The 23,683-nt window shown below is 38.8% G+C and overlaps 1 protein-coding gene across 1 annotated transcript in view; it reads right to left on the bottom strand.

Moving 5' to 3' along the window:
- Nucleotides 1-23,683, bottom strand: part of LOC138851665 (NFX1-type zinc finger-containing protein 1-like) — a gene marked incomplete at its 3' end in the record, with an annotated part of 44,625 nt that overhangs the window by 5,660 nt on the left and 15,282 nt on the right. Inside the window, 1 exon segment of the mRNA XM_070081020.1 lies at nt 16,934-17,017. Within this exon segment, the coding sequence (XP_069937121.1) occupies nt 16,934-17,017 (84 nt within the window).

The raw sequence follows: 23,683 nt of genomic DNA, 5'->3' as shown, positions 1-23,683 counted from the left end.
TCTTGCTACTCCTACTAACACTTTGGTCACACTTCACAGACACGCACATGCATATATATATATACATACATCTAGGTTTTTCTCCTTTTTCTAAATAGCTCTTGTTCTTTTTTATATCTTCTATTGTCCATGGGGAAGTGGAAAAGAATCTTTCCTCCGTAAGCCATGCGTGTCGTATGAGGCGACTAAAATGCCGGGAGCAATGGGCTAGTAACCCCTTCTCCTGTATACAATTACTAAAAAAGAGAAGAAGAAAAACTTTATAAAACTGGGTTGCTTAAATGTGCGTGGATGTAGTGCGGATGACAAGAAACAGATGATTGCTGATGTTATGAATGAAAAGAAGTTGGATGTCCTGGCCCTAAGCGAAACAAAGCTGAAGGGGGTAGGAGAGTTTCAGTGGGGGGAAATAAATGGGATTAAATCTGGAGTATCTGAGAGAGTTAGAGCAAAGGAAGGGGTAGCAGTAATGTTAAATGATCAGTTATGGAAGGAGAAAAGAGAATATGAATGTGTAAATTCAAGAATTATGTGGATTAAAGTAAAGGTTGGATGCGAGAAGTGGGTCATAATAAGCGTGTATGCACCTGGAGAAGAGAGGAATGCAGAGGAGAGAGAGAGATTTTGGGAGATGTTAAGTGAATGTATAGGAGCCTTTGAACCAAGTGAGAGAGTAATTGTGGTAGGGGACTTGAATGCTAAAGTAGGAGAAACTTTTAGAGAGGGTGTGGTAGGTAAGTTTGGGGTGCCAGGTGTAAATGATAATGGGAGCCCTTTGATTGAACTTTGTATAGAAAGGGGTTTAGTTATAGGTAATACATATTTTAAGAAAAAGAGGATAAATAAGTATACACGATATGATGTAGGGCGAAATGACAGTAGTTTGTTGGATTATGTATTGGTAGATAAAAGACTGTTGAGTAGACTTCAGGATGTACATGTTTATAGAGGGGCCACAGATATATCAGATCACTTTCTAGTTGTAGCTACACTGAGAGTAAAAGGTAGATGGGATACAAGGAGAATAGAAGCATCAGGGAAGAGAGAGGTGAAGGTTTATAAACTAAAAGAGGAGGCAGTTAGGGTAAGATATAAACAGCTATTGGAGGATAGATGGGCTAATGAGAGCATAGGCAATGGGGTCGAAGAGGTATGGGGTAGGTTTAAAAATGTAGTGTTAGAGTGTTCAGCAGAAGTTTGTGGTTACAGGAAAGTGGGTGCAGGAGGGAAGAGGAGCGATTGGTGGAATGATGATGTAAAGAGAGTAGTAAGGGAGAAAAAGTTAGCATATGAGAAGTTTTTACAAAGTAGAAGTGATGCAAGGAGGGAAGAGTATATGGAGAAAAAGAGAGAGGTTAAGAGAGTGGTGAAGCAATGTAAAAAGAGAGCAAATGAGAGAGTGGGTGAGATGTTATCAACAAATTTTGTTGAAAATAAGAAAAAGTTTTGGAGTGAGATTAACAAGTTAAGAAAGCCTAGAGAACAAATGGATTTGTCAGTTAAAAATAGGAGAGGAGAGTTATTAAATGGAGAGTTAGAGGTATTGGGAAGATGGAAGGAATATTTTGAGGAATTGTTAAATGTTGATGAAGATAGGGAAGCTGTGATTTCGTGTATAGGGCAAGGAGGAATAACATCTTGTAGGAGTGAGGAAGAGCCAGTTGTGAGTGTGGGGGAAGTTCGTGAGGCAGTAGGTAAAATGAAAGGGGGTAAGGCAGCCGGGATTGATGGGATAAAGATAGAAATGTTAAAAGCAGGTGGGGATATAGTTTTGGAGTGGTTGGTGCAATTGTTTAATAAATGTATGGAAGAGGGTAAGGTACCTAGGGATTGGCAGAGAGCATGCATAGTTCCTTTGTATAAAGGCAAAGGGGATAAAAGAGAGTGCAAAAATTATAGGGGGATAAGTCTGTTGAGTGTACCTGGTAAAGTGTATGGTAGAGTTATAATTGAAAGAATTAAGAGTAAGACGGAGAATAGGATAGCAGATGAACAAGGAGGCTTTAGGAAAGGTAGGGGGTGTGTGGACCAGGTGTTTACAGTGAAACATATAAGTGAACAGTATTTAGATAAGGCTAAAGAGGTCTTTGTGGCATTTATGGATTTGGAAAAGGCGTATGACAGGGTGGATAGGGGGGCAATGTGGCAGATGTTGCAAGTGTATGGTGTAGGAGGTAGGTTACTGAAAGCAGTGAAGAGTTTTTACGAGGATAGTGAGGCTCAAGTTAGAGTATGTAGGAAAGAGGGAAATTTTTTCCCAGTAAAAGTAGGCCTTAGACAAGGATGTGTGATGTCACCGTGGTTGTTTAATATATTTATAGATGGGGTTGTAAGAGAAGTAAATGCGAGGGTCTTGGCAAGAGGCGTGGAGTTAAAAGATAAAGAATCACACACAAAGTGGGAGTTGTCACAGCTGCTCTTTGCTGATGACACTGTGCTCTTGGGAGATTCTGAAGAGAAGTTGCAGAGATTGGTGGATGAATTTGGTAGGGTGTGCAAAAGAAGAAAATTAAAGGTGAATACAGGAAAGAGTAAGGTTATGAGGATAACAAAAAGATTAGGTGATGAAAGATTGAATATCAGATTGGAGGGAGAGAGTATGGAGGAGGTGAACGTATTCAGATATTTGGGAGTGGACGTGTCAGCGGATGGGTCTATGAAAGATGAGGTGAATCATAGAATTGATGAGGGAAAAAGAGTGAGTGGTGCACTTAGGAGTCTGTGGAGACAAAGAACTTTGTCCTTGGAGGCAAAGAGGGGAATGTATGAGAGTATAGTTTTACCAACGCTCTTATATGGGTGTGAAGCGTGGGTGATGAATGTTGCAGCGAGGAGAAGGCTGGAGGCAGTGGAGATGTCATGTCTGAGGGCAATGTGTGGTGTGAATATAATGCAGAGAATTCGTAGTTTGGAAGTTAGGAGGAGGTGCGGGATTACCAAAACTGTTGTCCAGAGGGCTGAGGAAGGGTTGTTGAGGTGGTTCGGACATGTAGAGAGAATGGAGCGAAACAGAATGACTTCAAGAGTGTATCAGTCTGTAGTGGAAGGAAGGCGGGGTAGGGGTCGGCCTAGGAAGGGTTGGAGGGAGGGGGTAAAGGAGGTTTTGTGTGCGAGGGGCTTGGACTTCCAGCAGGCATGCGTGAGCGTGTTTGATAGGAGTGAATGGAGACAAATGGTTTTTAATACTTGACGTGCTGTTGGAGTGTGAGCAAAGTAACATTTATGAAGGGATTCAGGGAAACCGGCAGGCCGGACTTGAGTCCTGGAGATGGGAAGTACAGTGCCTGCACTCTGAAGGAGGGGTGTTAATGTTGCAGTTTAAAAACTGTAGTGTAAAGCACCCTTCTGGCAAGACAGTGATGGAGTGAATGATGGTGAAAGTTTTTCTTTTTCGGGCCACCCTGCCTTGGTGGGAATCGGCCGGTGTGATAATAAAAAATAATAAAATAAGTCTGTTGAGTGTACCTGGTAAAGTGTATGGTAGAGTTATAATTGAAAGAATTAAGAGTAAGACGGAGAATAGGATAGCAGATGAACAAGGAGGCTTTAGGAAAGGTAGGGGGTGTGTGGACCAGGTGTTTACAGTGAAACATATAAGTGAACAGTATTTAGATAAGGCTAAAGAGGTCTTTGTGGCATTTATGGATTTGGAAAAGGCGTATGACAGGGTGGATAGGGGGGCAATGTGGCAGATGTTGCAAGTGTATGGTGTAGGAGGTAGGTTACTGAAAGCAGTGAAGAGTTTTTACGAGGATAGTGAGGCTCAAGTTAGAGTATGTAGGAAAGAGGGAAATTTTTTCCCAGTAAAAGTAGGCCTTAGACAAGGATGTGTGATGTCACCGTGGTTGTTTAATATATTTATAGATGGGGTTGTCAGAGAAGTAAATGCGAGGGTCTTGGCAAGAGGCGTGGAGTTAAAAGATAAAGAATCACACACAAAGTGGGAGTTGTCACAGCTGCTCTTTGCTGATGACACTGTGCTCTTGGGAGATTCTGAAGAGAAGTTGCAGAGATTGGTGGATGAATTTGGTAGGGTGTGCAAAAGAAGAAAATTAAAGGTGAATACAGGAAAGAGTAAGGTTATGAGGATAACAAAAAGATTAGGTGATGAAAGATTGAATATCAGATTGGAGGGAGAGAGTATGGAGGAGGTGAACGTATTCAGATATTTGGGAGTGGACGTGTCAGCGGATGGGTCTATGAAAGATGAGGTGAATCATAGAATTGATGAGGGAAAAAGAGTGAGTGGTGCACTTAGGAGTCTGTGGAGACAAAGAACTTTGTCCTTGGAGGCAAAGAGGGGAATGTATGAGAGTATAGTTTTACCAACGCTCTTATATGGGTGTGAAGCGTGGGTGATGAATGTTGCAGCGAGGAGAAGGCTGGAGGCAGTGGAGATGTCATGTCTGAGGGCAATGTGTGGTGTGAATATAATGCAGAGAATTCGTAGTTTGGAAGTTAGGAGGAGGTGCGGGATTACCAAAACTGTTGTCCAGAGGGCTGAGGAAGGGTTGTTGAGGTGGTTCGGACATGTAGAGAGAATGGAGCGAAACAGAATGACTTCAAGAGTGTATCAGTCTGTAGTGGAAGGAAGGCGGGGTAGGGGTCGGCCTAGGAAGGGTTGGAGGGAGGGGGTAAAGGAGGTTTTGTGTGCGAGGGGCTTGGACTTCCAGCAGGCATGCTTGAGCGTGTTTGATAGGAGTGAATGGAGACAAATGGTTTTTAATACTTGACGTGCTGTTGGAGTGTGAGCAAAGTAACATTTATGAAGGGATTCAGGGAAACCGGCAGGCCGGACTTGAGTCCTGGAGATGGGAAGTACAGTGCCTGCACTCTGAAGGAGGGGTGTTAATGTTGCAGTTTAAAAACTGTAGTGTAAAGCACCCTTCTGGCAAGACAGTGATGGAGTGAATGATGGTGAAAGTTTTTCTTTTTCGGGCCACCCTGCCTTGGTGGGACTCGGCCGGTGTGATAAAAAAAAAAAAAAAAAAAAAAAAAAAAATAAAAAAAAAAAAAAAAAAATATATATATATATATATATATATATATATATATATATATATATAATATATATATATATATATATATATATATATATATATATATATATATATATATATATATATATATATATATATATATATATATATATGTATATATATATATATACATTATATATATATATATATACATATATATATATATATATATATATATATATATATATATATATATATATATATATACATGTATATATATATATATATATATATATATATATATATATATATATGAATTTGGTAGGGTGTGCAAAAGAAGAAAATTAAAAGTGAATACAGGAAAGAGTAAGGTTATGAGGATAACAAAAAGATTAGGTGATGAAAGATTGGATATCAGATTGGAGGGAGAGAGTATGGAGGAGGTGAATGTATTCAGATATTTGGGAGTGGACGTGTCAGCGGATGGGTCTATGAAAGATGAGGTGAATCATAGAATTGATGAGGGGAAAAGGGTGAGTGGTGCACTTAGGAGTCTGTGGAGACAAAGAACTTTGTCCTTGGAGGCAAAGAGAGGAATGTATGAGAGTATAGTTTTACCAACGCTCTTATATGGGTGTGAAGCATGGGTGATGAATGTTGCAGCGAGGAGAAGGCTGGAGGCAGTGGAGATGTCATGTCTGAGGGCAATGTGTGGTGTGAATATAATGCACAGAATTCGTAGTTTGGAAGTTAGGAGGAGGTGCGGGATTACCAAAACTGTTGTCCAAAGGACTGAGGAAGGGTTGTTGAGGTGGTTCGGACATGTAGAGAGAATGGAGCGAAACAGAATGACTTCAAGGGTGTATCAGTCTGTAGTGGAAGGAAGGTGGGGTAGGGGTCGGCCTAGGAAAGGTTGGAGGGAGGGGGTAAAGGAGGTTTTGTGTGCGAGGGGCTTGGACTTCCAGCAGGCATGCGTGAGCGTGTTTGATAGGAGTGAATGGAGACAAATGGTTTTTAATACTTGACCTGCTGTTGGAGTGTGAGCAAAGTAACATTTATGAAGGGGTTCAGGGAAACCGGCAGGCCGGACTTGAGTCCTGGAGATGGGAAGTACAGTGCCTGCACTCTGAAGGAGGGGTGTTAATGTTGCAGTTTAAAAACTGTAGTGTAAAGCACCCTTCTGGCAAGACAGTGATGGAGTGAATGATGGTGAAAGTTTCTCTTTTTCAGGCCACCCTGCCTTGGTGGGAATCGGCCAGTGTGATAATAAAAAAAAAAATATATGTATATATATATATGTATATATATACATTATGCACTGCGTGCACCAGGATTTTTTTCATATGGTGCACAATGACAACACAGACCCATTCTTTCACATGTGGGCCTACCAGCTTTCTCCTGCTTGCTTTGTCGCTGCTAGAATTTATGAGTATATATACGTCAAACACGGTACCTCGTAAGATGTATAAATACGACCAAACAGTCAAAGGGTTAAAGGGCCCAAAAATTTGGAATTCATTACCAGTGATTACCAAAGGAACCCTGACTGTACATCAATTCAAGACTCTTCTTAAAAACCACCTACTCACCCTAAACTAAATACACAGTATTTAACTTTCCCTACAAAGCTACCAAACCACTCTTCACCACCTCAAAATATGATTGCTCACTGTGTTACTCCCCTAGCCTCAGAACCCCATAAGCAAATGCTCAAAGTACAATAAATTCTCACATTTTAACCTAATGCAAATGTTGAATAACATATATTTAACCTTTAAACTGTCCAAACGTAGATCTACATTCACCTGCATTGTGCTCCAAATAATTTGAAGGATTAAAAAAATAGTTTTTGTTTTTAAATTAAAGAGGGCAATTTTATGTGTGGTATAAGACCAAAAAAAAAAAAATTAGGACCAGCACTTACCAAGATATTAAACCACAAAACTGGCTCTGGATGCTCACCTGATGGCAACATCCAGTCCTGCTGCTTGCAGAAGTGTTGCCAATTTACCTTTTTTTTTTCTTGTTTTTATTTTAATAATAATTTTTATGTTCTGATAATTACAATTTATAGTAGTTATTGTGATTTCATAGTCAATTTTTATTCTGACACTAATATTATGTACTGAAATAGTACTCAAATTGTAACAATCACACTGACAGGTGAACATCTTCACCTGCCCTGGTCATTTACTATTGTGTAGAAATATATACAAAGTATTTATAGGTCCCAGCAATCTTTTAGACAGTTGAAGTATGATGCTCCTTGAAGTATGGTGTTATGACAAGGGTCAGATAAGTGACATTTGATGAATGTGCCCTGCTGAAGCAAACCTTGCCTTCATATGTTTTTACTCTTTGTATGTCTGTCTCTCAGTCTGTCTGTCTGCCTGTCTATCTGTCTGTCTATCTGTACATCTATCTGTTGTCTATCTGTACATCTGGTGTTATGACAAGTGTCAGATAACAAGTGACATTTGATGAATGTGTGCTGCTGGATGGGGGAACCTTGCCTTTGTATGTTTTTACTCTTGCACACAAACATGTCTCTGTATGTCTGTCTGTCAGTCTGTCTATCTGAACATCTATCTGTGTCTGTCTGTCTATCTATCTGTCTGTCTGTCTAGCTCTGCTCATGTCTGTCTAGTTCTGCTTATCTGTCTTTCTGTCTGCCTGTGTGTGTCTGTCTTTCCATCTGCTTGTCTCTGTCTCAGGGAGCGGCGAGTAAACCTGTTGGTTTGTGGTGTATGGGCTGCTCCCTGATTGCTGAGCAAGTGACAATGCTATGATTTGCATCATGTTTATTCATGTCTTGTATCTACAAACACTATAGCACTTGGCCTGGAATTTTTGGGTTATCCTAGGTAATTCACATTATGTATAATAACTGTATTTATGAGCACATGTGAGAGGCAGACATGCAGACAGAGATACAGATAGACAGTGATATAGACAGATAGACAGAGATATCGACAGATAAAGGTCTACTGGCCCATGCAAGGCAGGTCCATGTCACCCCCCTGGCTTAGACCAATGACCCAGCTAGTCATTTCACATCCACTGAAAGAAGGAGCATGACATTTGACCTAGTAGCACAAGCTAGTCAGGTCCAACTCACACCCACCCACACCCACTCATGCATTTATCTAATCTATTTTTACTTTTCTCTTAAAATGTGAGTGTTAATATGACATAACATCAGTGAATCACTGGTATTTGCCACACTATTTGCTCTAGCTGGCACTCAATTGAACTGGTGCTCCCACAGGGTACTAAGCGGTTCCCGATTTTTTCCACAGTGCGCACACTGAGTGCACAGACCAATTCTTTCATGTCTAGGCGAATCAGGTCTATCATGCCAAATTAAAAGGAATGAAAAATAAAGCGCTGATCTACATTCGGAGCCCACCGCACATGAACGTAGATCTACATGTGGACAGTTTAAGGGTTAATAGATGTATAACCTATTGTAAAACTAATGCAATCTGATCAAACTATGTTTTGTACATCTAGTGTTAAGTAATCAGTAATCTATTAGGTTTAGACTGCCCGTAATGCCAAGGCATGATAGTGGCTCTCTTTGCACTACAAATCATTGTAAACCCTCACTGTAAACTACAATACATCAACGACATAGTAAACTTGCAATTTAATTAATTCAAAAAAATTTTTAAAAAGTTGAAATTTTTCATCACTGAACTTCATATTGTTTTCTGCAGCTCATTTAAAGATTTGGTTTATGTCTGCCTGGAGTCTTGCGGTGTCTTCAATGGAGGACACTGTCATGCAAATTCGGGTGTGTCATCTGCTTATATCCCTCTCTATGTCCGATAGGATGAGGAACAAAATAGGAGCAAGTACTGTGCCTTGTGGAACAAAGCTTTTCATCATAGTTGCCTCAGTCTTTACTCTGTTTATTACTACTCTTTGTGCTCTATTTGTTTGGAAGTTATAGATCCATCTACCAACTTTTCTATTATTCCTTTATAATGCATTTTGTGTGCTATTTAACCGTAGTTGCACTTGTTGAAGGCTTTCGCAAAATCTGTGTATACTACATCTGCATTTTGTTTATCCTTTAAGTCATAGTGGTCCAGTAGGTGGGACAGGCAGGAGCGACCTACTCTAAACCCGTGTCGCCCTGGGTTGTGTAACTGATGGGTATCTAGGTGGTTTGCAATCTTGCTTCTTAGAACCCTTCCAGAGATTTTTATATGGGATGTGTGAGAAATTACCTGCATAAGATTTACAGGGTATTACCTGAATTATTACATGCAAGTAATTTGGGTGAGATAAGTGGGACTTAGTCACAGTAGGTCACAGAACTGTTACTCCCTCGATGCCCACTCCTTCACCACTTACAAAAAGCTAGATCTAACATTAAATTAATAATTTATTTGGGAAGAGTCTTAAATTGATGTTCAGACTGGGTTACTATAGTATTTACTGGTAATGAATTCCAAATCACTCTTTGATGTTCCCCATGTCCGTCTCACACTATGTAAAAACTCTATGCACTTAAAGCTACTCTGGTAAATTAAAATTATGTGGACTGTATACAATTCAAAAAAAACAATCACCAGTAAGAATTAATGATGTAGACGAATGATTCAGAGAACCGACAAGTTGATAAATTAGACACATATGCAACACTTGGGTATCTTTATTGAGGATACCCAAGTTTTGCATATTTATTGAGGATACCCAAATGTTGCCTATGTGTCTAATTTATCAAGGATTAATGATGAAATGGGAGGTGTTCATCTCGTTGTATCTGCCTCACGAAGCACAATTATATAAACTATGGGTTAGGCAAGTTGGAATTATTATGTTACAAACTTAAATTCCTAAAAAATTATTTTAGTTTTTATTATAACAGTTAAGATAATGCTAAACTCATTAGTAAAGAGAATATTATTATTGAAAGATGTAACTGTATACAGTAGGGCCCCGCTTTACAGTGTTACACTAATACATGTATGTACATTCCAAATTATGCCCAAAACTTGCTATATGGCTCCCCTCACCTGAATTTCTAACACTGTCACCATGCCCCAGATGTGGTGCACCAGATGTGGTGCTCAGTAAGCACCACATCTTTCCATTATGTCAACTCCAAAATTTCAAGTGTTTTTCAAAGTTATTTCATATATTATATATTCTCTGATAATAATACTTACATATACCTGTACCTAAATAAACTTACACACTGTGCTGGTGTGCAGGTACACATTTAAATCACTAAGAGTGTCTTATGTCTTGAGATGCCATATTAGTAATGATAATAATAATAGTAAACATGAGGAAATTAAATCTTCATCAGAGTACAAAACAAATTCTGGCCACAAAATAGAGCGAAACACCAACGTCAAAGACCTGGGAGTGATCATGTCGGAGGATCTCACCTTCAAGGACCATAACATTGTATCAATCGCATCTGCTAGAAAAATGACAGGATGGATAATGAGAACCTTCAAAACTAGGGAGGCCAAGCCCATGATGACACTCTTCAGGTCACTTGTTCTATCTAGGCTGGAATATTGCTGCACACTAACAGCACCTTTCAAGGCAGGTGAAATTGCCGACCTAGAAAATGTACAGAGAACTTTCACGGCGGGCATAACGGAGATAAAAAACCTCAATTATTGGGAGCGCTTGAGGTTCCTAAACCTGTATTCCCTGGAACGCAGGAGGGAGAGATACATGATTATATACACCTGGAAAATCCTAGAGGGACTAGTACCGAACTTGCACACGAAAATCACTCACTACGAAAGCAAAAGACTTGGCAGACGATGCACCATCCCCCCAATGAAAAGCAGGGGTGTCACTAGCACGTTAAGAGACCATACAATAAGTGTCAGGGGCCCGAGACTGTTCAACTGCCTCCCAGCACACATAAGGGGGATTACCAACAGACCCCTGGCAGTCTTCAAGCTGGCACTGGACAAGCACCTAAAGTCAGTTCCGGATCAGCCGGGCTGTGGCTCGTACGTTGGTTTGCGTGCAGCCAGCAGCAACAGCCTGGTTGATCAGGCTCTGATCCACCAGGAGGCCTGGTCTCAGACCAGGCCGCGGGGGCGTTGACCCCCGGAACTCTCTCCAGGTAAACTCCAGGTAAGTAATAATAATCACTGAGTCTCATTAAATGTTGTATATTACATTAATATACACATTTTCATGAATCCATTTATGATATTTTTTCAAAATTATATAATAAACACAATATATGACATATAAAGATGATAAATACGCCCCACAGTAGAATAAATAAACATAAATATGAGATGTGGTAGCCAGACGACCTGTACGAGTGACGCCGTATTAGTAATGATAATAATAATATATGTAGTAGGTTGGTAGACAGCAACCACCCAGGGAGGTACTACTGTCCTGCCAAGTGAGTGTAAAATGAAAGCCTGTAATTGTTTTACATGATGGCATAATTGTTGGGGTCTTTTGTCAGTCTCATAAATATGCAAGATTACAAGTACGTCTTGCTACTTCTACTTACACTTAGGTCACACTACACATACATGTACATATTTATTTATACACACTCATCTGAGTTTTCTTTGATTTTAAATTAATAGTTCTTGTTTTTATTACTTTTCCTTTTACATCCATAGGGAAGTGGAATAAAAATCTTTCCTCCATAAGCCATGTGTGTTGTAAAGGTCAACTAAAATGCAGGGAACAATGGGCTAGTAACCCCTTTTCCTGTAATGATTGCTAAAAAGAATAAGAAGAAGAAAATTGTCAAAGTGGGATGTCTGAATGTGTGTGGATGTTGTCTCAGTAGTACCAGTTACCAATTACCAGTAGATGACTCACTACCAACCATCTGTGTGAATCACTGACTGTTATTCATGTTGCTGCTGACCATAGCATGTTTTTGAACACTGCTCACCACCTAGGCACTGGTGGGTCAGTCTGAGACAGAGAGCAGAGAGAGGCAGGGTGGCTGATGGTGCTTCCCATACTTTCCATTATAATTATACGTACTAACCAGCCTACATGAGTGTTCTTACCCCCATCCACATTTCGAACCCCACATGACAAATTGGTGGAATGACAGACCGACCCAGACACTGAGACACTATAGTTTTACTCATGATTCCCTTGATGCGTTGCCTTTATTCAATGGCCATGTACATAGTCCTGAAGCATGGTTTACTGCCATTCGTTCTCGTGTTAATGCTCTAGTTGACGGTTCTCCTTCAGAGGAAAGTCTTATCAGACTTGCAAAAGAAGCTCTTCATCGGTTCACGTTGTTGATCTCCTTGAAATGCGAGACTTCCGGAATCTTACTAAGTGGTCACAATATGAGGAACTGATTCGTTCTTTCCTTGTACCAGTAAAAACATGCTATGGTCAGCAGCAACGTGAATAACAGTCAGTGATTCACACAGACGGTTGGTAGTGAGTCATCTACTGGTTACTGGTAACTGGTACTACTGAGAGTTGTGCGAATGATAACAAAGAACTGATTGTGGATGTTATGAGTGAAAAGAAGCTGGATGTCCTGGCTTTAAGTGAAACAAAGCTGAAGGGGGTGGGAGAGTTTCAGTGGAGAGAAATAAATGGGATTAGGTCAGGGGTTTCAAATAGTTAGAGCTAAAGAAGGAGTAGCAATAATGTTGAAGGATAAGCTATGGCAGGAAAAGAGGGAGTACGAATGTATTAATTCAAGGATTATGTAGAGTAAAATGAAGGCTGGATGTGAAAAGTGGGTTATAGTAAGCGTATATGCACCTGGAGAAGAGAGAAGTGTAGAGGAGAGAGAGAGATTTTGGGAAATGTTGAGTGAATGCGTGGGGAGTTTTGAACCAAGTGTGAGAGTACTTGTGGTTGGGGATTTCAATGCTAAAGTGGGTAAAAATGTTGTGGAGGGAGTAGCAGGTAAATCTGGAGTACCAGGGGTAAATGAAAATAGGGAGCCTTTAATTGAGCTATGTGTAGAAAGAGGTTTGGTAATAAGTAATACATACTGTATGAAAAAGAGGATAAATAAATATACAAGGAATAATATAGCATGTAATGAAAGTAGTTTGTTAGATTATGTATTGGTGGACAAAAGGTTAATGAGTAGGCTCCAGGATGTACACCTTTATAGAGGGGCAACTAATATATTGGATCATTATTTAGTTGTAGCTACAGTTAGAGTAAGAGGTAGATGGGACAGGAAGAAAATGGCAACAACAAGTAAGAGAGAGGTGAAAGTGTATAAATTAAGGGAGGAGAAGTTCAGGTGAGATATAAGCAACTATTGGCAGAAAGGTGGGCTAGTGTAAGTATGAGTAGCGGGGAGGTTGAAGAGGGTTGAAATAGTTTTAAAAATGCAGTATTAGAATGTGGGGCAGAAGTTTGTGGTTATAGGAGGGTGGGTGCAGGAGAAAAGTGAAGTAATTGGTGGAATGATGAAGTAAAGGGTGTGATAAAAGAGAAAAAGGTAGCTTATGAGAGGTTTTTACAAACCAGAAGTGTTGTAAGAAGAGCAGAGTATATGGAGAGTAAAAGAAAGATGAAGAGAGTAGTGAGAGACTGCAAAAGGAGAGCAGATGATAGAGTGGGAGAGGCACTGTCTAGAAATTTTAATGAAAATAAGAAAAAATTTTGGAGTGAGTTAAACAAGTTAAGAAAGCCTAGGGAATGAATGGATTTGTCAGTTAAAAACAGAGTAGGGGAATTAGTAGATGGGGAGATGGAGGTATTGGGTAGATGGCGGGAATATTTTGAGGAACTTTTAAATGTCCATGAAGAAAGGGAGGCAGTAATTTCATGCATTGGCCAGGGAGGAATATCATCTTTAAGGAGTGAAGAAGAGCAGGATCTGAGTGTGGAGGAGGTGCATGAGGCATTACGTAGAATGAAAGGGGGGTAAAGCAGCTGGAACTGACTACTTCCCGATAAAAGTAGGTCTTAGACAGAGATGTGTAATGTCACCATGGTTGTTTAATATATATATAGATGGGGTTATAAAAGAAGTAAATGCTAGAGTGTTTAAGAGAGGGGTGGGATTAAATTATGGGGAATCAAATACAAAATGGGAACTGACACAGTTACTTTTTGGTGATGATACTGTGCTTATGGGAGATTCTAAAGAAAAATTGCAAAGGTTAGTGGATGAGTTTGGGAGTGTGTGTAAAGGAAGAATGTTGAAAGTGAACATAGAAAAGAGTAAGGTGATGTGGATATCAAATGATTTAGATAAAGAAAAATTGGATATCAAATTGGAGAGGAGTATGGAAGAAGTGAATGTTTTCAGATATTTGAGAGATGACATGTCAGCAGATGGATTTATGAAGGATGAGGTTAATCACAGAATTGATGAAGGAAAAAAGGTGAGTGGTGCATTGAGGTATACGTGGATACAAAAAACGTATCTATGGAGGCAAAGAAGGGAATGTATGAAAGTATAGTGGTACCAACACTCTTATATGGGTGTGAAGCTTGGGTTGTAAATGCTGCAGCGAGGAGACGTTTGGAGGCAGTGGAGATGTCCTGTCTAAGGGCAATGTGTGGTGTAAATATTATGCAGAAAATTCAGAGTGTGGAAATTAGGAGAAGGTGTGGAGTTAATGAAAGTACAGTATTAGTCAGAGGGCTGAAGAGGGGTTGTTGAGGTGGTCTGGCCATTTAGAGATAATAGATCAAAGTAGAATGACATGGAGAGCATATAAATCTGTAGGGGAAGGAAGGCTGGGTAGGAGTCGTCCTCAAAATGGTTGGAGGGAGGGGGTAAAGGAAGTTTTGTGGGCGAGGGGCTTGGACTTCCATCCTGTGTCAAAATATGTTAAATAGGAGTGAATGGAAACGAACGGTATTTGGGACCTGACAAGCTGTTGGAGTGTGAGCAGGGTAATATTTAGTGAAGGGATTCAGGGAAACCGGTTATTTTTATATAGCCGGACTTGAGTCCTGGAAATGGGAAGTACAATGCCTGCACTTTACAGGAGGGGTTTGGGATATTGGCAGTTTGGAGGGATATGTTGTTTATCTTTATACGTATATGCTTCTAAACTGTTGTATTCTGAGCACCTCTGCAAAAACAGTGATTATGTGTGAGTAAGGTGAAAGTGTTGAATGATAATGAAAGTATTTCTTTTTGGGATTATCTTTCTTTTTGAGTCACCCTGCTTCAGTGGGAGATGGCTGACTTGTTAAAAAAAAAAAAGTAATACTCAATAATAATCATTGAGTCTCATGAAATGTCATATATTACATTAACATAAACATGTTCATTATTCCAGCTACGATATTTTTTCAGAATTATATAATAAACACGATATGTAACATATAAAGATGATAAATACACCCCACAGTAGAATGAATTAACATAAATATGAGATGTGGTAGCCAGACAACTTGTAGGAGTGACGGCAAGAATAACGTTTTCTCTAGTCCAGTGTAAGAGAAAATGTGTTACTGGGGGTAACTGTAGAAAATTATTCCTTTCGTATACCTTCACTCAGAGCATCATTTCTTCTAAAAATAGTGTTACATGAGAATGGAAGTGTTCCTCTTTATTTATTCTACCTTATCAACATAGAGACAACTTGTATACAAACCAGACGTGTTTGTCTGGTTTGTTTACAAAACTTGCGTTCGCCTGGTTTGTCTACATAACTCTGCGCCTGTCCTCTCATGTATTCATTCTCTCTTTCTCTCTCATTTATTCTTTATATCTCATTTACTCCCCTCTGACCCTACATTAAGGCAACAAATATTTTAAGATAAGTAATGAGTGAACTGTATATGCATTTTACTGCTCTGGGATGATTAAATGTCACAGAATATTGTGTGGGTGGGGTGGCCTGGTATGGTAGCCTGGCTGGCTACCATACCTACCACACTTGATTTCTTACAATAAATGCTACTCGTCTCACCCTAGAGTAAGACTACAAATATTTTATGATAAGTAATGAGTGTACTATATGTGTATTTTACTTTTTTATTGTTTTCTAATGCCTAGTTCTATTGCTAACTTAATATATGTTAGTGTAAACTTGTTACCTAGTATTTATATGCATTTAAAAGTGGAGAAAAAGGGTGTTAGACTTTACAGCAATTTTTGCTTTATGGTGGTAGCCTGGAACATAACATACCGTATAAGTGGGGCCCTACTGAAAATAAATAACAAAAAGGCACAATACCGTGACTGGAACAATACACAAATAACCCGCACATAAAAGAGAGAAGCTTACGACGACGTTTCGGTCCGACTTGGACCATTGACAAAGTCACACTGTGACTTTGTCAATGGTCCAAGTCGGACCGAAACGTCGTCGTAAGCTTCTCTCTTTTATGTGCGGGTTATTTGTGTATGGGGCCCTACTGTATAGTTAAGGAAGAATTATTGAATTTTTAGATCTAAATATTATTTCTACTTATCATCAAAAAATTTCTTGCTGAGAAATGAACAGTTCTTTTAAATTAATTAGAGTAAGCTAATTTTCAGAAAAAAAAGGATTATAAATGAGGACAATCACATTTTAAGAGTCTAACATTAAGGTTTACAGAGCAATGACTCTTAATATTTGTAATCCTCTCAAATGTTAATCATTCCATTTTTGTCTACCTTAGGTTAATAATCAAAACTGTAATTCTTCTCTATCAAACTTATTGAAGCATTATAGCATGAACTAATAGAATATTCAGTTCTCTTGTATTCATTGTAAACTCACCTAATGACCAAATGCACAAAAATTACTGCACCATTATTGCCTTATTAATTGCCTTATTCATAAGTTAGTCGTAAGTTTGTGTGAAATGCTCTGCATATTAAGGGGTTTTTGGCTTGTACGCCCAATTGTTATACTCCTTTGTAAAAACATGTATCATGCTGAAATAAAATTATTATTATTATTATTATTATTATTATTATTATTATTATTATTATTATTATTATTATTATTAATGCAAGGACACAAATGCAAAAAAGCACTTACCAATCATTATGAGATGTTGACAATTTCCTGTCAGCGATGAAATCACATGAGCTTCTAAAATTTCTGCTGCTTCTTCAATTATAACTGAAAGAAAAAGAGTGGTTAATTTTTCAGTTTTAAATACAAGCTAATCTAGTTCACTAGCTAATTTTTGTTTGTTAGGCAATCAGATCATGCCGAGTCACAACCAAAAATATGTATATTATCTTGGTTGAATCCTCAATGATATTCTGAAGTCATTTATAAAGTTTTGGGATTATTATATTTTCAATATAATCATGAGGAAGTACCAAACATGCAGAGGTTATGTAGCAATCAAGAAATGCAAGACAATCCCCATGAGAAGAGGCTTCAGCTGGTTCCTCCTGGTTGGGTTAGATCCTTTAGGGTGCCTGTTATAGGCGCTGACATACAACTGGTTTGCTTGCCCCTCTGGAAACGACCAATTAACATCATAAAGCAAACTTAGAAGAGCTGATATTCTGCTTCTAGCCAGAAAATGCATCAAAGTTCCAACTTACAAGAGGTCTTGGTCGCCTGTAGATTCTAAGAATGAGAAAAGCATGATAGTCTTGACAGAAATTTGTGAAGTGCTAGTCCTCTGTCTCAGCTGTGATGGTGCACTCTATAGATGCTGCAGCTTGTAAGGGAAATGTGCTCACTCTCTCCCACAAGTTGTCTGTTATATTCTTTGGTTGATCACAAACACTGAAAGCTTCCATATTTTGTGGATACCAGCAGATCTCTGGCTGATATGTGGATACTAGCATAGTTCTGGCTAAGGTGTATTATTTGGTATTTTCAATGTATGAAATAGTTTTGTAACATATATTTCTGATTTAAGTTGTTGTTGGATGTCAAGGTGTTTTAAGCAGGTATTTTCATGGAATTTGATCCATCTGATGTTAACACTGAAGCTGCCAATATAAATGAAGCTCGAGCTAGGCAGACCGGGTCAAAAATAAAGTGCGATGCTAAGATTTCACTCACTTGACTGGAAAAAGGGCCTTATAGATTCTTCCATCCAGGCAAATTATGAAGTGTTTGTTAGTGAATGTGAAGTGTTTGTTAATGAATGTTTAACAAGACAGCAACAGAACCTATTATAAAGACTTCACAAACTCAAACATGATAATAGTGATAAAATTAAAAAAATGTTTCACTTGTGATGGCACAATTATAGTGAAACGGTCAGACACGGGTCAAGGGTATAAAATAACAAATGAACATGACCTATCGAGTCTGGTTAATCCAAAAATCACACTGATGTCAACCATGTATAGTGCAACATGTATAGTGTAAATTGCCCCATTTGTTATAGCTTTTTATTGCTGAACATGTAGTGCCTTACTTCAATTCCTTGTTCTTTTTTTTCTATCACCAAGCTTGATAACAATATTATCAGTTAAAAGATTATATTGAAAAGTATTGTGCACTCATTTGTCTAGGAAAAAAGGGTATACATATATTTTTTTATATAGTCAACTTCAAGCTGCCTATTTTATTTACCCCCAAATTTTTTTATTATGAAGTAATTATGGTTTTCTTATATACTTTTGTTAATTAACCATAATAATTAGTTTTATTTGTTTTCAAATTAAGCGACTTCAAATGTCTTTGTTCTAATATTGTACTAGTTCTAGTATATACATATATTATTTACTATACTGTTTGTCAGTTTATATTATTCAGCAATACCAAGTGCTAAAGCAGGTGCTAATCAAGGTGCTCAGTCAGGCGCTAAGTGTTATCTTTTAAGATTAGCTTATTATGCTCAGTAACTCGTTCTTTTTGTTTTAATTAATAGTCTCAATCCATATACTCATCCTTGATAATATAGTTGTTAGTAATTGCTTTTCAGTTTATTTTTTTTTTACAGCATATCCCATAGTTAATTTTATTTGATACTCAGCTGCATTTTCCATTACTCTTATGAATGCAAATATTGATCCTCATATTAACCTCTTGTTAAACAGCACAAATAATCTTAACAATAATTGTCATTACTACACTGCCAGTCAGGCTAAAACTGTACTCAGTGTGAACAAGAACATAACAATATCAATTACAATATCAGATCATTGAGTAAACACTATGATGACCTCCTTGTACTTGTTAATTCTCTAAATGTTCACATATCCTTTATCATTCTCACTGAAACCCGGCTCAAACATGATTTAACAGACATCTTTTTCTTACCTGGTTACACAGCCATACACAACTGCAGACCTGATCAATCAGGAGGAGGTACTGCTATCTACTACTCTAATGAACTGAAATGTATTGAATCTACTTGCACCAGGGATGAATATGGTGATAAATTTGAAAAATTCACATCCAAAAACCTAAAAAAAAAAAAAATAGTGGCTGGAGCAGTTTACAGTTAGCAGTTGGAGCAGTTTACAGTTTACATTTAGTGACAGCTTAAGAAACATGATAACTGATTCAGAGATAAATAAATACCGCCTGCTACTTGCTGGTGACTTTAATATAAACCTCATTCAAGCAACTGACCCCCAAGTACCTGATTTCACAAACACTAACAGCACTATGGACCACTACCCAACTTTTCTCATAACCAACTTAGGTAGACTGCCTCAGCAACACAACTAAGATCTGTTTTTGAATACATGATGAGTATTTTTTTTTTTTTTTTTTTTTTTTTCAACAAGTCGGTCATCTCCCACCGAGGCAGGGTGACCCAAAAAAAAGAAAGAAAATCCCCAAAAAGAAAATACTTTCATCATCATTCAACACTTTCACCACACTCACACATTATCACTGCTTTTGCAGAGGAGCTCAGAATATAACAGTTTAGAAGCATATACGTATAGAGATACACAACATATCCCTCCAAACTGCCAATATCCCAAACCCCTCCTTTAAAGTGCAGGCATTGTACTTCCCATTTCCAGGACTCAAGTCCGACTATATGAAAATAACCGGTTTCCCTGAATCCCTTCACTAAATATTACCCTGCTCACACTCCAACAGATCGTCAGGTCCCAAGTATCATTCGTCTCCATTCACTCCTATCTAACACGCTCATGCACGCTTGCTGGAAGTCCAAGCCCCTCACCCACAAAACCTCCTTTACCCCCTCTTTCCAACCCTTTCGAGGACGACCCCTACCCCTCTTTCCTTCCCCTATAGATTTATATGCTTTCCATGTCATTCTACTTTGATCCATTCTCTCTAAATGACCAAACCACCTCAACAACCCCTCTTCTGCCCTCTGACTAATGCTTTTATTAACTCCACACCTTCTCCTAATTTCCACACTCCGAATTTTCTGCATAATATTTACACCACACATTGCCCTTAGACAGGACATCTCCACTGCCTCCAACCGTCTCCTCGCTGCTGCATTTACCACCCAAGCTTCACATCCATATAAGAGTGTTGGTACTACTATACTTTCATACATTCCCTTCTTTGCCTCCATAGATAACGTTTTTTGACTCCACATATACCTCAATGCACCACTCACCTTTTTTCCCTCATCAATTCTATGATTAACCTCATCCTTCATAAATCCATCCGCCGACACGTCAACTCCCAAGTATCTGAAAACATTCACTTCTTCCATACTCCTCCTCCCCAATTTGATATCCAATTTTTCTTTATCTAAATCATTTGATACCCTCATCACCTTACTCTTTTCTATGTTCACTTTCAACTTTCTACCTTTACACACATTCTCAAACTCATCCACTAACCTTTGCAATTTTTCTTTAGAATCTCCCATAAGCACAGTATCATCAGCAAAAAGTAACTGTATCAATTCCCATTTTGAATTTGATTCCCCATAATTTAATCCCACCCCTCTCCGGAACACCCTAGCATTTACTTCTTTTACAACCCCATCTATAAATATATTAAACAACCATGGTGACATTACACATCCCTGTCTAAGACCTACTTTTACCGGGAAGTATTCTCCCTCTCTTCTACACACCCTAACCTGAGCCTCACTATCCTCATAAAAGCTCTTTACAGCATTTAGTAACTTACCACCTACTCCATATACTTGCAACATCTGCCACATTGCTCCTCTATCCACTCTATCATATGCCTTTTCTAAATCCATAAATGCAATAAAAACTTCCCTACCTTTATCTAAATACTGTTCACATATATGCTTCAATGTAAACACTTGATCTACACATCCCCTACCCACTCTGAAACCTCCTTGCTCGTCCGCAATTCTACATTCTGTCTTACCTCTAATTCTTTCAATTATAACCCTACCATATACTTTTCCTGGTATACTCAGTAAACTTATTCCTCTATAATTTTTACAATCTCTTTTGTCCCCTTTCCCTTTATATAAAGGGACTATACATGCTCTCCGCCAATCCCTAGGTACCTTCCCCTCTTTCATACATTTATTAAACAAAAGTACCAACCACTCCAACACTATATCCCCCCCTGCTTTTAACATTTCTGTCATGATCCCATCAGTTCCAGCTGCTTTACCCCCTTTCATTCTACATAATGCCTCACGTACCTCCACCACACTTACATTCTGCTCTTCTTCACTCCTAAAAGATGGTATACCTCCCTGGCCAGTGCATGAAATTACCGCCTCCCTTTCTTCCTTAACATTTAAAAGTTCCTCAAAATATTCTCGCCATCTACCTAATACCTCCCTCTCCCCATCTACTAACTCCCCTACTCTGTTTTTAACTGACAAATCCATACTTTCCCTAGGCTTTCTTAACTTGTTTAACTCACTCCAAAATTTTTTCTTATTTTCATTAAAATTTCTTGACAGTGCCTCTCCCACTCTTTCATCTGCTCTCCTTTTGCACTCTCTCACCACTCTCTTCACCTTTCTTTTACTCTCCATATACTCTGCTCTTCTTATAACACTTCTGCTTTGTAAAAACCTCTCGTAAGCTACCTTTTTCTCTTTTATCACACCCTTTACTTCATCATTCCACCAATCACTCCTCTTTCCTCCTGCCCCCACCCTCCTATAACCACAAACTTCTGCCCCACATTCTAATACTGCATTTTTAAAACTATTCCAACCCTCTTCAACCCCCCCACTACTCATCTTTGCACTAGCCCACCTTTCTGCCAATAGTCGCTTATATCTCACCCGAACTTCCTCCTCCCTTAGTTTATACACTTTCACCTCCCTCTTACTTGTTGTTGCCACCTTCCTCTTTTCCCATCTACCTCTTACTCTAACTGTAGCTACAACTAAATAATGATCCGATATATCAGTTGCCCCTCTATAAACATGTACATCCTGGAGCCTACCCATCAACCTTTTATCCACCAATACATAATCTAACAAACTACTTTCATTACGTGCTACATCATACCTTGTATATTTATTTATCCTCTTTTTCATAAAATATGTATTACTTATTACCAAATTTCTTTCTACACATAGCTCAATTAAAGGCTCCCCATTTACATTTACCCCTGGCACCCCAAAATTACCTACTACTCCCTCCATAACATTTTTACCCACTTTAGCATTGAAATCCCCAACCACCATTACTCTCACACTTGATTCAAAACTCCCCACGCATTCACTCAACATTTCCCAGAATCTCTCTCTCTCCTCTACACTTCTCTCTTCTCCAGGTGCATACACGCTTACTATAACCCACTTTTCACATCCAATCTTTATTTTACTCCACATAAGCCTTGAATTTATACATTTGTAGTCCCTCTTTTCCTGCCGTAGCTTATCCTTCAACATTATTGCTACTCCTTCTTTAGCTCTAACTCTATTTGAAACCCCTGACCTAATCCCATTTATTCCTCTCCATTGAAACTCTCCCACCCCCTTCAGCTTTGTTTCACTTAAAGCCAGGACATCCAGTTTCTTCTCATTTATAACATCCACAATCATCTCTTTCTTATCATTTGTACAACATCCACGCACATTCAGACTTCCCACTTTGACAATTTTCTTCTTATTATTCTTTTTAGTAATCTTTACAGGAAAAGGGGTTACTAGCCCATTGTTCCCGGCATTTTAGTTGACTTTTACAACACGCATGGCTTACGGAGGAAAGATTCTTATTCCACTTCCCCATGGATATAAAAGGAAAAGTAATAAGACCAAGAACTATTAAGATAAAATCAAAGAAAACTCAGATGAGTGTGTATAAATAAACGTGTACATGTAAGTAGAAGTAGCAAGACGTACCTGTAATCTTGCATATTTATGAGACAGACAAAAGACACCAGCAATCCTACCATCATGTAAAACAATTACAGGCTTTCGTTTTACACTCACTTGGCAGGACGGTAGTACCTCCCTGGGTGGTTGCTGTCTACCATAACACTGACTGGCTGGGTGACTTAGCGGACAGCCACGATGTTGATGAATGTGTCAAAATATTCCTAGACAAAGCCCATAACCTCTACAATAGACATTGTCCAATGAAAACGAAGCAAATCTCATCAAAGAGACTAAACAGCCCCTGGCTTACAAATACAGTGAACCCTCGACCAGCGATGGCATCAATTAACGATAAATCTGACTAGCGATACATTTTATCGCAAAAATTTTGCCTCGATTAGTGCTAAAAAACTCGACCAACACTATTCGTTCCTTCTGAGACGCGTCCACTTCTGGCCAGTGTTTACAAGCCAGCCACCGTAGTCGCTTCCAAGCATACAATCAGAACATTTCATATTATCAGAGCCTTTTTAGTGATTGCACCTGCAAAATAAGTCACCATGGGCCCCAAGAAAGCTTCTAGTGCCAACCCTACAGCA

This window comes from Cherax quadricarinatus, unplaced genomic scaffold (genome assembly GCF_038502225.1).
Source record: "Cherax quadricarinatus isolate ZL_2023a unplaced genomic scaffold, ASM3850222v1 Contig1474, whole genome shotgun sequence".
In the NCBI taxonomy this organism is placed as follows: Eukaryota; Metazoa; Arthropoda; class Malacostraca; order Decapoda; family Parastacidae; genus Cherax; species Cherax quadricarinatus.
The sequence above is the reverse complement of the archived record's forward strand: the minus strand, read 5'-3'. Positions and strand labels throughout refer to the sequence as shown.